General features: G+C 37.7%; 2 protein-coding genes across 3 annotated transcripts in view; both read right to left on the bottom strand.

The window, feature by feature from the left end:
• The window catches only part of prtga (protogenin homolog a (Gallus gallus)), a 31,249-nt gene extending 30,823 nt beyond the window's left edge, over positions 1-426 (bottom strand). The window contains exon 1 of the mRNA XM_023395754.2: positions 360-426. Within this exon, the coding sequence (XP_023251522.1) occupies positions 360-426 (67 nt within the window). The remainder of the gene's footprint in view (positions 1-359) is intronic.
• A 4,509-nt stretch (positions 427-4,935) lies between these two features.
• Positions 4,936-13,667, bottom strand: part of nedd4a (NEDD4 E3 ubiquitin protein ligase a) — a 29,012-nt gene continuing 20,280 nt past the window's right edge. For both annotated transcript variants that reach the window (XM_023395716.2, XM_023395715.2), the window contains 19 exons: positions 13,493-13,657; positions 13,258-13,341; positions 12,980-13,099; positions 12,639-12,848; positions 12,246-12,323; positions 12,002-12,056; positions 11,840-11,898; positions 11,594-11,659; positions 11,238-11,467; positions 10,663-10,784; positions 10,475-10,545; positions 9,990-10,085; positions 9,816-9,889; positions 9,663-9,723; positions 9,512-9,571; positions 9,309-9,416; positions 9,087-9,183; positions 8,710-8,782; positions 4,936-7,919 (listed from right to left, as the gene is read on the bottom strand). In XM_023395716.2, the coding sequence (XP_023251484.1) occupies positions 7,817-7,919; positions 8,710-8,782; positions 9,087-9,183; positions 9,309-9,416; positions 9,512-9,571; positions 9,663-9,723; positions 9,816-9,889; positions 9,990-10,085; positions 10,475-10,545; positions 10,663-10,784; positions 11,238-11,467; positions 11,594-11,659; positions 11,840-11,898; positions 12,002-12,056; positions 12,246-12,323; positions 12,639-12,848; positions 12,980-13,099; positions 13,258-13,341; positions 13,493-13,657 (1,932 nt within the window). In that variant the 3' untranslated portion in view covers positions 4,936-7,816. The remainder of the gene's footprint in view (positions 7,920-8,709; positions 8,783-9,086; positions 9,184-9,308; positions 9,417-9,511; positions 9,572-9,662; positions 9,724-9,815; positions 9,890-9,989; positions 10,086-10,474; positions 10,546-10,662; positions 10,785-11,237; positions 11,468-11,593; positions 11,660-11,839; positions 11,899-12,001; positions 12,057-12,245; positions 12,324-12,638; positions 12,849-12,979; positions 13,100-13,257; positions 13,342-13,492; positions 13,658-13,667) is intronic.

Below are 13,667 nucleotides of genomic sequence, written 5' to 3'. Positions count from 1 at the left end.
GGTCACATTTAGCCTTTTGGGTCGTTTAAATTAATAATTTAACTTCAGGTTTATTTATTAAAGTTATTAATGTAAATGTCGAAACAGGTTATTCAGGTCAGGCTCTTTCTGGTTTATTCCTCTTGAGGCTGGGTGATAGTTAAATGTTGGCTTGTTGCTTCTCGGTAGCATTCGGACAATCTAACCGTCAACCGTTAAGTTACAGAGGAGCTATACAAGTTAAACGTAACGTTACAGACCGGCGGCCAGCTCCTGTTAAAGATCCCACAGACAAACATGACGGACAGTCACAGTGATGTACCCGACATTCAATTAGTGTTTTCACTCTTTCACAAAAAGTCAATGAAAATGCTCCTTACCTGAGATTGGAAGAAAAACGACAATGAACAGCAAACGCTGATATATTTTCCTTGTGAAAGGCGCCATTTACATTAATTGTCCGTGCATGCTAGCTACTCTCTCATAGTTGTTCCCTCCAGATGAGCTGGGCTGCTACTGACGAGAAGCACCCGTGTAGAGGGCTGCAGGAGGACAGCTTCCCTCCTCTGGGATGGACAGTCAGTTAATCACAGCTCCAGGTCACAGTGAAGCTTTTACTCCAGCGCCCCCTGGCTGCAGAGAGACGCCCTACACTCATGCGTCCTGCTCTGCTCTGACAGACTCCACACAACTTTTAGTTGTGGCAGTCTCTGCATCACACTATATAATCCTTAACATACATAATCCTGAATATAGCTACATAAAAGTAGCTATATAACAGTAATCTATTACGAGTTTTGCATCCACAATCCTCCATTAGGGAAATAAAATACACAAGTATTGACCCACTGTACATGGAAGTTTCATTATTTAACCACGTACCCAGAAACAAACATACACTGTAGAGCTGAAATGATTAGTTGATTAATCAACTATATGATTGACAAAAAAGTAATTGGCAATAATTTTGATACTTGATTAATCTTTTGAGACCGTTTTAAGCAAAATTGGTTAAAAAATTTTTTTAACTGACACCAGTTTCCTAAATCTTTAGGCTAATAAACTCTACATTTTTTAGGTTTTCACTATTGGTCAGCCAAAACAAGCAATTTGAATCTGTTAATATGTTTTTTTCACTGTATTCTGATATTTTAGACACAACAATCAATCAATTAATAAAGAAAATAACTGTCAGACACATTGATAATGCAAACAATTATTGGTTGCAGCTGTACAGTTCTCCAATGATAGTACTATAGGTGTAATTCTACCTTTCCTCTGTTTTCTGCATTTTTTATAACTTGTCACAGAAAAATAGAAGCAATTTCAGAAAACTTTACAACTTTACAACAAATTAGCTCAATATAAACTAAAACAGTTGAGGTTTTGACCCAGGTCCCCATTCAATACCAGATTTACAAGATGGAGAAGCGGTCATAGTTGATATTCTTCTTCAGTGGTACAAATTTCTGACAAATCAAATTATGTAGACCCAAATGATATGGAGTAAATATGGATTTGCCCGCTTTGCCTGGTTTGGTAACCTAACCTTGGCTGAAGGTGTTCCAGCACCAGGTCTGACTACTTCACTCTGGTAGCACTCTTTGGTCAGCATTACATTATATTTGAGCACATCTCATACGACGTGCCATTTTTATGACTACAAAGTATGTCAAGTTTAAGTTTAGCAATCTTCCTTAACATACCTAGATATTTTTAATCTAATTTGTCTGAAATGTTTATACTGCATGCTTTGTATCAATAACTACAGTTTTTTTGTATAGTGTGGGCCTGACACCAAAACCCTGACTGACCCATGATCAATGTTCTTGCTTGCTCCACCAAGAACCTTTCACTTTTCCTTATCAATACAACCGGAGCTGTATTGATGAGAGCAGATCCCCCAGTATCAGAGACCAACTGCACACCAAATGGTCTCTACAGGCTTAAAAAAAAGGTTAATGGAAATGAGTTTGTCTCTTGTCCTTTAAAACGGGGCCCTGCAATTACGAGGAAGCATTGATAGGAGCAGGACAGCTGCTGTGTCAATGTCGATATTGATCCAATGTCCATCACTTATTGTGGGGAGAGATCAAACCCCTTCTCTCCCACGACCCACCCCCCGTCCTCCCTCTATGAACCTTTATTCAACAGCAGGACTGCGGCCCAGCTGTGATGTCCAGCCAATCAGAAAAAAAGAGAAAAAAAATATGCAAAGTGCTGATTCAGTCGCAGAAAAGGATGCGCTCTTGAGTAAAGGTTTATGTTGAAAAATGCAAGAGAAATATTATTGATATTAAGGAAAAGTATCACTGTTGCAAAAGAGGCTCTAATGTTCAGTAGTTCAAGCTAAATTGAAATTTTAGTTGGGAGCTTTATGTTTGTTTTCCCAAAATAAATTCAGAATAAAGGCGATAAAAGTGTGAGAAATCATTGCCATCGTCATGATTTCTTCACTTGACACTGGAGTGTCATATTCTTTATGAATTTGTTTTGGAGAAACAGATGTGTAGTGAGTTTTAAAATTGTAACTCAGGCATAACTTTGGTCAGTTAAAATGTTACCCTAACTAAAAAACTGTTTCAAGTGTCCTTCCAAATTAAATGTTTGCACGAAGGAATGTGAGAAAAAGATGTTAAAATATATGCAAATCTTAATATTTACTGGTTCAAAATGCTAAATTCCCACATTAATTCAAAGACTAGCCTCAAGATATTATCCAATTAATCATAACATAATCAATCATCAGACATGCTGTTAAAATTACATCCTCTGCAAAAAAATAACCTATGTCACACACAACTGATAACTTATTTGTTTGATTCATTTCCCTTTGAAGTACTTGTACTGTACTATATAACCATAAGTGAGCAGAGCCTCAGTTTAGGATGCAGGGTCCTTTCTTACATAACGTGAGAAAGTGAGAGCCTGGCCTCATTCATGGTCAGCGGGGCTCTCCCCAGGGTGTTTAATTAATTAAGAATTCAGTTTCAGCACCTGCCAATATGGCACAGTTTGTGGGTGGAGTGATGGTCGACTTGCATGTGAACTCGGGTCAAGCTCTGAGGCCAGATCGATGGAGTAAAAGTCATTATCAGGTTATGAATGTTGGTAAGGTTGTGGGTAAAGGGGAACCAACCTTCCCAGTGCCTGCTGCCATTGGCTCAAGCCTGTGTCTTCCTGTTACCACACATGCCCATCCCCACTGACCCCAGAAGTGTCCAAAAGGCCGGCCTGAATCGTGTGCGACCTTTCTACTGACCTGTGTGGAGGGGAGGGGGTTTTAGTGCCACAATAGGGGGTTGTGGAGAAATTAGGACTCTGGCTGTTCAGCTGAATCACACAAACGGCTCCAACCACAGAGATGTTGACGAGTCCTCTCCACACGCTGCTCTAGTTAACAGCCAGGAATACGTCTGAATGAACACCCAATGCTGTAGGTCAACAAGGATTAATATTGTTTAAGATAAACAGTCAGACTGTTCTCTCAGCTCTGTTATGCAGTGAAATGTAGCTTAAAATAAATCCCATGAAAGACTGACAACATTTGGTGCGAAAAAATAGAATCAGAGGAGAAGAACTGATGTTTAAAGAGCCAGTATGATTTGAAACAAACCAGTTTTGTTTGTCAGAAATTGAATCGTTTGGTGATGTCCCTCAGGAAGAATACTAGGTGTTTTCATCACCCCCCATCTGGTGGTGGTCTACGTCTGTACATACCTTATTTTTGTACAAGCTGTACATGAATATTGATCATACAGACACAAGACATCTCTGGAATTAATGAGGAATTTAAAGGATATTCTGATTAATTGCAGCAAGATATCCTTATCAATGGTTGCATGGCGTATTTTATTATATTACAACTATGTTTTACTATATTGTCTTACATTATCTGTTTGTACACAAGGTTCTACTCTCGGTACCCACAGGTCCCATTATAGCTGCTGATAAACACTTAGATCTACTCACAAAACTACATTACAGTGTGTTATAAATCATTTCTTCAAGGTTTATATACAGCTTATCAATACTAAAAAGGGTGAGTTAAAGTGTGACTGAGAACTGCATGTGTAAAAAGAACCAAAAATCAAGGTAAGTGAATGAAGTTGAATGCCCGGCTGGCAGGAGTGCTTGAAATCTAGTGAAAAACTAGTGAGGGGGACTAGTAAAGGTAAAGGGACTGCATTTATATGGCACTTTTCTAATTTTATCACCCACTCAAAGTGCCTTACAGTACAAGTCACATTCATACAAACACACACCAGTGGCTGCCATCGGGAGCAACTGAATGTTCAGTGTCTTACCCATGGACACTTCGGCACGCAGACAGGAGCCAGGGGATTGAACAGCCGATCAGCGGAAAGAAACACAGTGAAAACTACTACTACTGAATAAAGGAAAGTTAGACATAAAGACACTGGAGGATTATTTTTGTATTTTATTATCCTTCAAATATATTTATATTCAATTTGGTGTGCTATAGGTCATCAAATTGGGATTTAACAGCTACAGTTCATTTCACCCTCTTAACTGTTATATATATATATATATATATATATATATATGCTGCAGGTATGTTGTTGTTGTAATGCACTTATAGGTGTTATAATTCAATTGTATAATAACAAAATTTGATATATCAGAAATGAAGTGTTGATCTATTCAATATTCTTCAGAAGAGAACAATACATATATAACAGGACTTCCATTTAGAGATTATAACATCAATAAACACAATCAGATTCTACAATATATTACAAACAAAGGCCTTGGTATTTAATTTTAAATATCAGTGAAAGAAGAGAATGTGCTTATTTTCAGCAATGTTCACATGTAAACATTTGAACACATGTGCACTTGAAGCACAGGATCATGCTTTTAAAGGGCGATTTAAGCAGTCGGCAGATGACAGATTGGCAAAGATTCAGACAGTTCAGAAGTAAGACTCCGATATTAACAAAGTGCTTCACTTTATAAAAGCATAGGTATAAAATTGTGTTGTCAGAGACAAGAACTAGCCCACAACATCTTCCTTTATCAACAACCTGTAAACATGGCAGGCAGTGTAAACACATGTTTTACCATCAGAAAATGTTAAATGTTACTTTCTTATAAAGGTATTACAAGTGATTACACATTTTGAAAACAATAATCTGTACACATTTTGACAACCAACAAAACAAATTTTAAAGTTGTACTCTTAAAAATAGAGCATTGTGCTGCAATTAGACACCCATGATGAGTAGAAGAAAACAAAAATGATATCAAGCATTGACAAAAGGCAACAAAACATGTTTAACATACTGTATAAGGTCAGTCTGTCTGAGATGGTTTCTGTAAGCTACTGCTCAGGGTATATAATGTAAATTCATACATTTATTCTTTTTTTTTTAAACAGTCAGTGTTGAACTTGGGTATGAATAGCTACTGATAATGATAATTGTTTGTACTTTTATTCTTTACAAACAACAGTTGCTTTGTCAGTTTGTAGAAAGCAAAGTTATATTTGCATGTACAAGATAAGTATTAGTAAGTAAGTAATATCTGTTAAACTCAAAAATCAAATGATATTCAATTGTTATGTAAATATGTACAATTATGCAAAGGATTTCAGAACAGTCTAACACTGCATGTAGTCACTTTTTTCGATCTGTGGACTTCACAGATACCAACAGTATTATTAGTTTAGCCTTTAACTGGTCCTGATATTGGTACATCACTACTATAATGCTTAATTGATACACTGACACACTTTGTTTAAGTGCAGTTGCTCAAACCTGTATATAACCTGCACATTTTCAGATATATTTTGGATTTATTGCATCAGTGTTTCTAATATACTGGAATGAAAAATGTATAATTATATATAGACTTTAAATGACAAGAAAATGGGAGAGAAAACATCTTCACATCTGTTTTATTTAGGTTGAATTACCAATCTATATTCATGTTTTGTTGTTTAAAACGTCATATACCCCCAATTAGAGTGACAAGATCTAATATATGGGCAGGGAAAGGGGTTACAGCTTACTGTACTTTGGTACATAAGGGAGTACTAAAGAGTTTTCAGACTGTGAAGGAAGAATATAATTTTGAAAGCAAGATTTCTAGAGTTTCCTCCAAATACAACATTTTTTGAGAACAGTCATAAAAGACATTAATTTGGAAAACTCAGAGAATAGAATAAGGAATTTTTTTTGTATCTGCCTATGACTGAATACAACACTAAAATTATTTCCAGGATATACGGCTGCCTTTTCCTGTCAAAGAGAAATGGGACAGGTGAAGTAACAGGGTTCTCTCTGGGCACGAATGGCAAATGATTTGCCAAACACAGTGGAAATCTACAAAATTCCCTTATTTGGAGTGAGATTTGTTGGGAGAATTTGGTTAGATTCTTCATTACCCCTCTACAGAAGCGATACACAACTATCAACTTGGACTGTTGACTTGAGGCAATGCCAGGCCAAAAATGTGAATCATTATCATATCTTTTGGTCTTGCCATGTCCTGGCCACCAACTGGAAGAATATCCACCGGACTTTAGAGGAGGCATTGAGAACCTCCATTCCTTTCTGATTCGATGTTCTGTATCTATGTAATATCTATATAATATAAACCCAAATAGAGTCCTACAACAATTCTACTGGCTGAAGGTAAAAAGCCATAACTTGCAAATGGTTAAAGGCCCAAGCCTCCTTGACTGAGGGCTAGATGGAGCTAGTTCACCAAAAATATACAATGGAGAAATTGACATATTCACTAAGAGTACACCAAGATCAATTTACCACTATATGGTCAAGGCGGATTGTTTATATCAGACCGGTTCACCCGGTTCATGTTGTAAGTACTTAAATACCAGAAGTGGATGCCTGTGACATATGGCCAATGAGGAGGAAACCTAATAAATCTTAATCTGGAAATACTGCTTGTTTAATTATGTGGACTTTGCTCTACAACAGTAAAAGCATTATTATTTAATTTACTTATTTATCTATTTGTTACCATTATATATATATATATATATATACACACTATATATATATATATATATATATATATATATATTTATATAGTCTTTCTTCTTGATATGATGAATGGTCTTTTTCTTTCTTCCTTAAGCATTGTCTGTTTCTTTATTTCTTTTGTTATAATGTATAAATGTCAAAACAGGTATGAAGTCAAATATTTGTAATTGGTTTCATCTTTTAATTTTTAAAACCTCTGAATGTCATGTTTAAAGGGATTTTGGACTGTTCACTTAACATGTAGTCATGTAGTGAAAGGGACAAGTTTTTCCAAGAGAAGCAACATAACTACTATTAAGTCTCACAAGTACCTGATGTGAGAAGCGGAGCATTGTGTGTCTCTGAGGCAATTCAGCCCAAATGAAACTAATGTTTTTTTTGTTTTTTTTAAAAGTTAGATGTTTTTAAGCTTTACATTCACATTAACTTCTATAATATTGTCATTTCACAGAATCATGTTCTTTAAATATTTAAGCATTTTAGCAGAACAAATAAAAGTGAATACACTTTTGAGCGACTTACATCACAGAATGAAATAATAACAAAAACTGATTTGTAAACATTACAACACATGGAGTAATTAAAAAACTCAGTCTCTCCAGATTTAAAGTCTAACTTTGTCCATGTGTGCCCCATCAGAGGCCCAAAGTGAGGGCTGTGTGACTGTCCTTCATCTGTCACACAGCTGGCAGGTTAAGATCCAAGTCTGACGCACAGCTTGTTTCTCTCATCAACATAACCACATCATGCTGCTTGGCTTTACTCTTTACTTTAAGTGTCAGTTCAGCTCATTTACTGCGCCCGCATTAATCCACCCCGTCAAAGCCTTGTGCATTCTCAATGGCGATGTGAAGTTTCTCCCTTAGTTCCTCAAAAGACTCATAAGGAGGAAGATCAAGCCGGTTGAAGCTTTAGGAGGTGAACATAAAGACAAAAATAGGTGAAGGTTAAAATCAAATCCAAGCAGGAGTCGTAAAACCGTGTATTTGAAGGAATCAACATTAGATTTTGTTTTAGTTTTTCGCATCTTAATACTGAGATGTGTCATTGAGGCTGATGACTGTCATTAGTTCTCTAATGGCTGAGTGAGAGCTATTATTGTATCAAGCCACTAGCGGGCTTCAACCCACTGAGCTCAATTAAATATTTGTTTTTATTTTATCAGTTAGTCTTTATCACAGCTACACAAAACTTCAGTGTGGGCTGAGCTCAAGAAAGCAGAGTGCATTCTTTTTCAATACCATGTGTCCATCTACTACTCCAGTAATGTTTCCATATTCTTTCCCCTACTACAGCCCCTGACCCTGATATTTTCTAACCTCATATGCAGAGATATGGATCTTGTGCACACAAAGTTAACAAGACATAGTTAACACAACATAATTTTTTAGAGACAGTGGGGGCTCCATACATTGTAGTCACATTACAGTAATATCGTAATAATTGTGAATGTCCCTCAGTTGTGATAAAAGCTGCATTGAACTCTGCTCTCACTACAAACCTTACAGCTAAATATAACGAAAAACTTGGTAGCAAGGAAAGCTAAAAGCAATGTAAGCATTTTTTTGACACAATCGCCTTTAGCCTTTTTAAATGTCGGCACACACTTTCACTAAATCTGAAAATGGTCTAGAGTACATTGCTAAACATAACTGTGCTAGATATTATGGAAAAAAAAAATCACAGTGAAAGTACTCACCATGTGTGGGCTCGGGGGAGTTTATCACGTGTTCCCCACTGCTCAATGGTGAACAACTGTGGTCCATTAGACCCTGGGAAATCAAACAATCAAACATCAGACAAACACATACAACAGAATTTCAACTGGTATTAATTAAATAAACAAAACAAAGTTCAAGCCACCTGTAAATTAAAGAAAAGTGTTTATAGTATGAACAGAAAAAACGTGATGCTCGGTGGACAATGAGGCAAACCTGGTGATACTCATTTGGACACAAAAGACAAGATGAAAATTGTGCTGAGTGGATTAGTAGAAAGAAGAATGAACAATCAAGGGAGAAACACAGACAAAACAATGTAGTGGGTCGTGATACAAAACACAACAGATCAGCTCACCATAGAGTTCAGCGAAGCCGTTCATTGGCACTCTGGATGTTCCCGTCACAAACTGTAAGAGCCGGATTCGCTTTTCTGCATCCATCAGCAGCACTGTCTACAACAACACAACAGAAAACATACAAATAAATAAGTCATTCAAAGCTCTTCTTAATGGAGGAAAAACACATACAGGTCCATGCCAGCCAGCTTAATGGCTCCAGGCATGGAAAGTTGTCTTACTTTCCAAAACCACTGGATAACTGCGTGGTTGGAGCAGTAGCTGTTCTTGTACTTGGTGTTCTCTCTCCAGTCATTCACATCCACATCTCCAAGACCACACATGAGCAGCTGTGGAAGGAAAGAAGGCAGGTATACAGATGATTATTCATCTTTCTGGGATGAATCTGATCCATTTCAACGCATCAGATCAACTGAATTCTCACCTCAAGCTCATTCTCATCAAAGATCTTGATCAGATCTTGTGGTATCAACTCAAAGAATCCCTAAAACAAAAAGAAAACTTGTCACATTTTTTAAAGTCTTTGAATGTTTGAATGAACTATGTTACAGAAAATGTATCATATTAATTGTTACCTCCTTGAAAGCTGTCATCTGCTTCTGTATCCTGTTCACAAACCTCCACTGCATCACCAGACTGTCAAACACAAAACAGTAGATTAGCATCAAACCATAAATTAACAGTTCAAAGATTTTTTTTATTTTTTATACAGGAGCTGTGATGCTTACTGGATGTATTCCTTCTTGTTCTCATTGGTGATGACAATCTCAGTGCCACCCAGCTTCAGTTCATGCTGGTGAGTCTGAACAGGAGGAAGGGGATATGTCATGTAACTTAACACAGAAAACCACTTATCACAAAGGGCAGTTGTTGTTGAGTCAGAGACAAAATGTTGCACTCACCTGTCCAAACAGCTCTTCATCAATGGTGAATCTCAAATCCAAGTCTGTTGGGTCATTCTCCAAAATCCACATCAAGGAGTTGAAATATTCACTGTCCTGAAAAGAAAATAATAATAATAATTACGGTAACTCTGTTTGTATAGCACCTTTTAAAAATGTCACAAAGTGTTTTTCAAAGAAAAACAAATATTAAAACTAATCCACACCATCATTTAAAAATTATCTATCAAATTAAAAAAGAGAATAAAATTGAGTAAAATATCCCAGATAAAGATAAAATGAATTAAAAACTATGAAAACTAAATCTATTTTGAAAAAAAAAATCAATAAAAGGTTGTTTTTAGAAAAAAGATGCCTTTTAAGAAGTGATTTTAGAAAAACTAGCACATTTAACAAAATGATAATGACCCAGATCATCAATAATTTGAGGATCCTGATACATGGTTTCACATTAATTATTTTCTGTTTAAAAAAGTGATACTCACAACGGACTCCATGTCCTGGAGGGTGATTGGTTTCTGCAGCATCATCTTGTAGAAAGGCCGAATGAAGAAAGCTTTGAAAACCACAAACAAAGACGTCAGGATCTACGTCCAACTGATTTTGTCACTTCTGTCACTGTCCTTTCAAATATTTAAACAGCATTTATAAAGAAATTCTCATAAGCACTCACCATCAAGTAGTTTTCCATGATAAACAGCCATGCCTGCCACACGGCCGATGAACTTGAAGTAGGACAGGTGGTCCTCATTACATAAACCTGAGTTAGGGTTAATCTGCAGCGTGTAGTTGTCCCTGAAAGACAAATCACATGATAAATAACAAGACAACACTTCCAAGAACAGTTGGTAATTTTGCATATTTCTCTAGACTCTCAGAGCAGTACAGGAGCCCTGGATGCAGAACGTCTGTGCTTAATGTCTTTCATATACTGTTCCTTACTATCAATAACAGCACTGGCATATTTTCTTCTACATTTGAGTGGCTTGTCAGTAAGGAGCATGTAGGTCACTTGTGCTGCCTCTCATTAGCTATATCTTTATCTTTATCTTTACAGCTAGGTGACATCAACCAGTCATATATCGGTTAAAAACAACAGTAGAAACAAAAACAACCAAAAAATAACAATAACAACAACAACAACAACAACAACAATAACAACAACAAAATATAACACAATACAACTCAGAGATTAAATGTGTAAGACTGTGTAAGAGATGGTTTAAGACAAACAAAGTTTGGACTCACGTAGCAGAATACTCAAACAGTCCGTAGTACGGGTTGAACATCTCCTTGGACATGAGGAAGAACCACTCCCTGGCCAGGCCACCGTAGTCCAGTCCTTTTTCTCCCTCAAACTCCACCCACAGTCGTGCCTTCAGCAGGTCTGCCCTCTTAACTGAGAGGATGCGTCGGTATGAGTCCTCCAGCACGGCGTTTCGCCTCATCTTCATTTCAAAGCGGTTTGGGATGTCAGCCTGCATTAAAATGTATTGAGGTTATTAAGAATAAAAAGCATATTTGAAAGTGGGACTGAGAAACTGGTATCAGAGTTAAAATCAACACCAGCTTTTAAACAACAGTTGTCCTATGAAGACACTTACTGGTTTCTTCAGCTTCTTCCGGAAGTAGTCATACTTCTGTTTATAATCTCTGGAATAAGGCACAGCCTATAATAAACAAAGAACCAAATTCAGTGACAAGAAAATCAATCTTAACTTTATGGCCTACACTGTGGTCAATGACAAATATTTACAGGGAACCTGTACTCGATAAAGAGAGAACTGTTTCTCTTGTATGCTAAAGTCATGTTGCTGAAGAATAATCTGTCAAATACAATTTATACTCACTGGTCCAGTTATAGCTGAGTTCTGTAATCTGGGATCATCCCATTGTGTGGTCCTGGTGTCTATGAAGTAAAATACATCAGAGGCCATTCAGTAATAAATAAACACATTCATTATCACATATGAGTCTAAGATGTGTTTCTTAGCATTAAATGTTACACGCACTGTGATCTATGTAGAATATCCTCCCATCAGTGTGGACTCTCTCCTCCCAGCCAGGCTAGGAATGAAGACAATACAGTGCATTTAGACTATAAAATACAATTAGCAGTACTATCAGATCTGATAATATATTACAACGCAGAGCACATTAAGGCACCATTTACGACTTGCCTGAGATCTAAAGCCTAAATTTAATAAATGCTTTTCAATTGATTGGTTAAGGATGTCCTGTAACTGATGAACCTACTGGCAGAGCGCCGAGATCAGCAGGGTCAAGTGAGGGTCTCCTTCGCATCTGTACAGGAATCTTTAGCCTGGGATCTTCCTGTTCAGGGAAAACAAGACAGCCTTTGTTTCAGTCAAACAGGAAATGCACAGACAAGAAATAGAAAACAGAGATACTGATAGGGACTCTGTTTTCCACATATTTTTAAGTTCAGCTAAGTTAACTGGGACTCTTTCTTGTTGTGTAAATAAAAAACTACTGGCTTTGCATCTGTTTCGAGAACTTGGAAGTTTTTCTATTGACATTCTTGAAGACAGCCTCTAGTGGCCATTAGAGGAACTGCACCCCCGAAAGAGCCGTCACCACCTGGGCATAAAAGTACACTAGAAGCCCTCTTGTGTGCTGCTTTCTCACCCAGGTAGTTGTCTTTGTGTTGTGGTCGATGAAAAAGGGTCTTCCATTGGGAGCACTGCGAACCTCCCAACCAGCCGGCAAGAAGCCTGATGTGACCTCAGGGCTTGGGGTGTGCTGAGGAGACGCCTCGGGGGACACAATCGTTTGGGCTGGTGTGGGGCTTTGGGATAAACCTGCACCACTCTGTACTGCTGTTAGAGCTGAGGGTTGCTGTCCAAGAAAAAATACACCAATAAGTAGCCATTTTAGGATTTTAGTTAAATCATGAAGGAATTAGTTTGTAAAACTTGCCATGCAAAATGTCAGTATACATCAGTATACTGAAAAAGCCCAGTGTGTACCTGAATGAGAGGTCGTGTCCATGTTGTGGCTCGACTAATGTGGTTGATGTAGTAGCGCCTTCCTTTATTGTCCCGCTTCTCCTCCCAGCCTGAAGGCAGCCCAGTTGAGGTTGGAAACAGCTATTGAATGACATAAAAATTGTGATCAAACCTCAAGCTCATTACATTTCACAATCAAAGAATATACCTGTGAATCTTGAACACTGATGTCTCTACACTGAAACAGCAACTTTGTGATGAAAGACAGAATGTAGGAAGGAGTGATTGGTGAGACTCACCACAGTATTAACAGGATGTTCCTCTCTGGCTGGAGTCTGGGCACTTCCTCTGAGACTGGAATGGCTTGAATTACTAGCGCGATCCTGTAGCAGATGTGAAAGACAACAATCATAACTTGGCCATTAATGCGAATATACTTTCCACTCTCCGTGAAAGCTCATGGTTCATATTAATCTCATTACAAGTCTCTCTTCCTCTAAACCAGAACCTTATGTTGTACACAACATGACTCACCGTCTGGGAGGTGCTCTGCTCGCTAGCTGTGGCCCCTGAAACTTGCATGTTTCTCAGGTCGCCACAGAAGGAGTGGAACTCCACAGGCGTGTGGGCTGAAGGTGATATGGGTTGGTTATTACTGTGGTACATCGTGGACTCGTCCTCTGTAATGATCTCCCAGCTCTACAAGATG

Source organism: Seriola lalandi, unplaced genomic scaffold (assembly GCF_002814215.2).
Source record: "Seriola lalandi dorsalis isolate HSWRI2012SDOR001 ecotype SW California unplaced genomic scaffold, Sedor1 jcf7180002054968, whole genome shotgun sequence".
Taxonomy (NCBI): Eukaryota; Metazoa; Chordata; class Actinopteri; order Carangiformes; family Carangidae; genus Seriola; species Seriola lalandi.
Note: the sequence above shows the minus strand (reverse complement) of the source record. Positions and strands in the feature narration are given on the sequence as shown.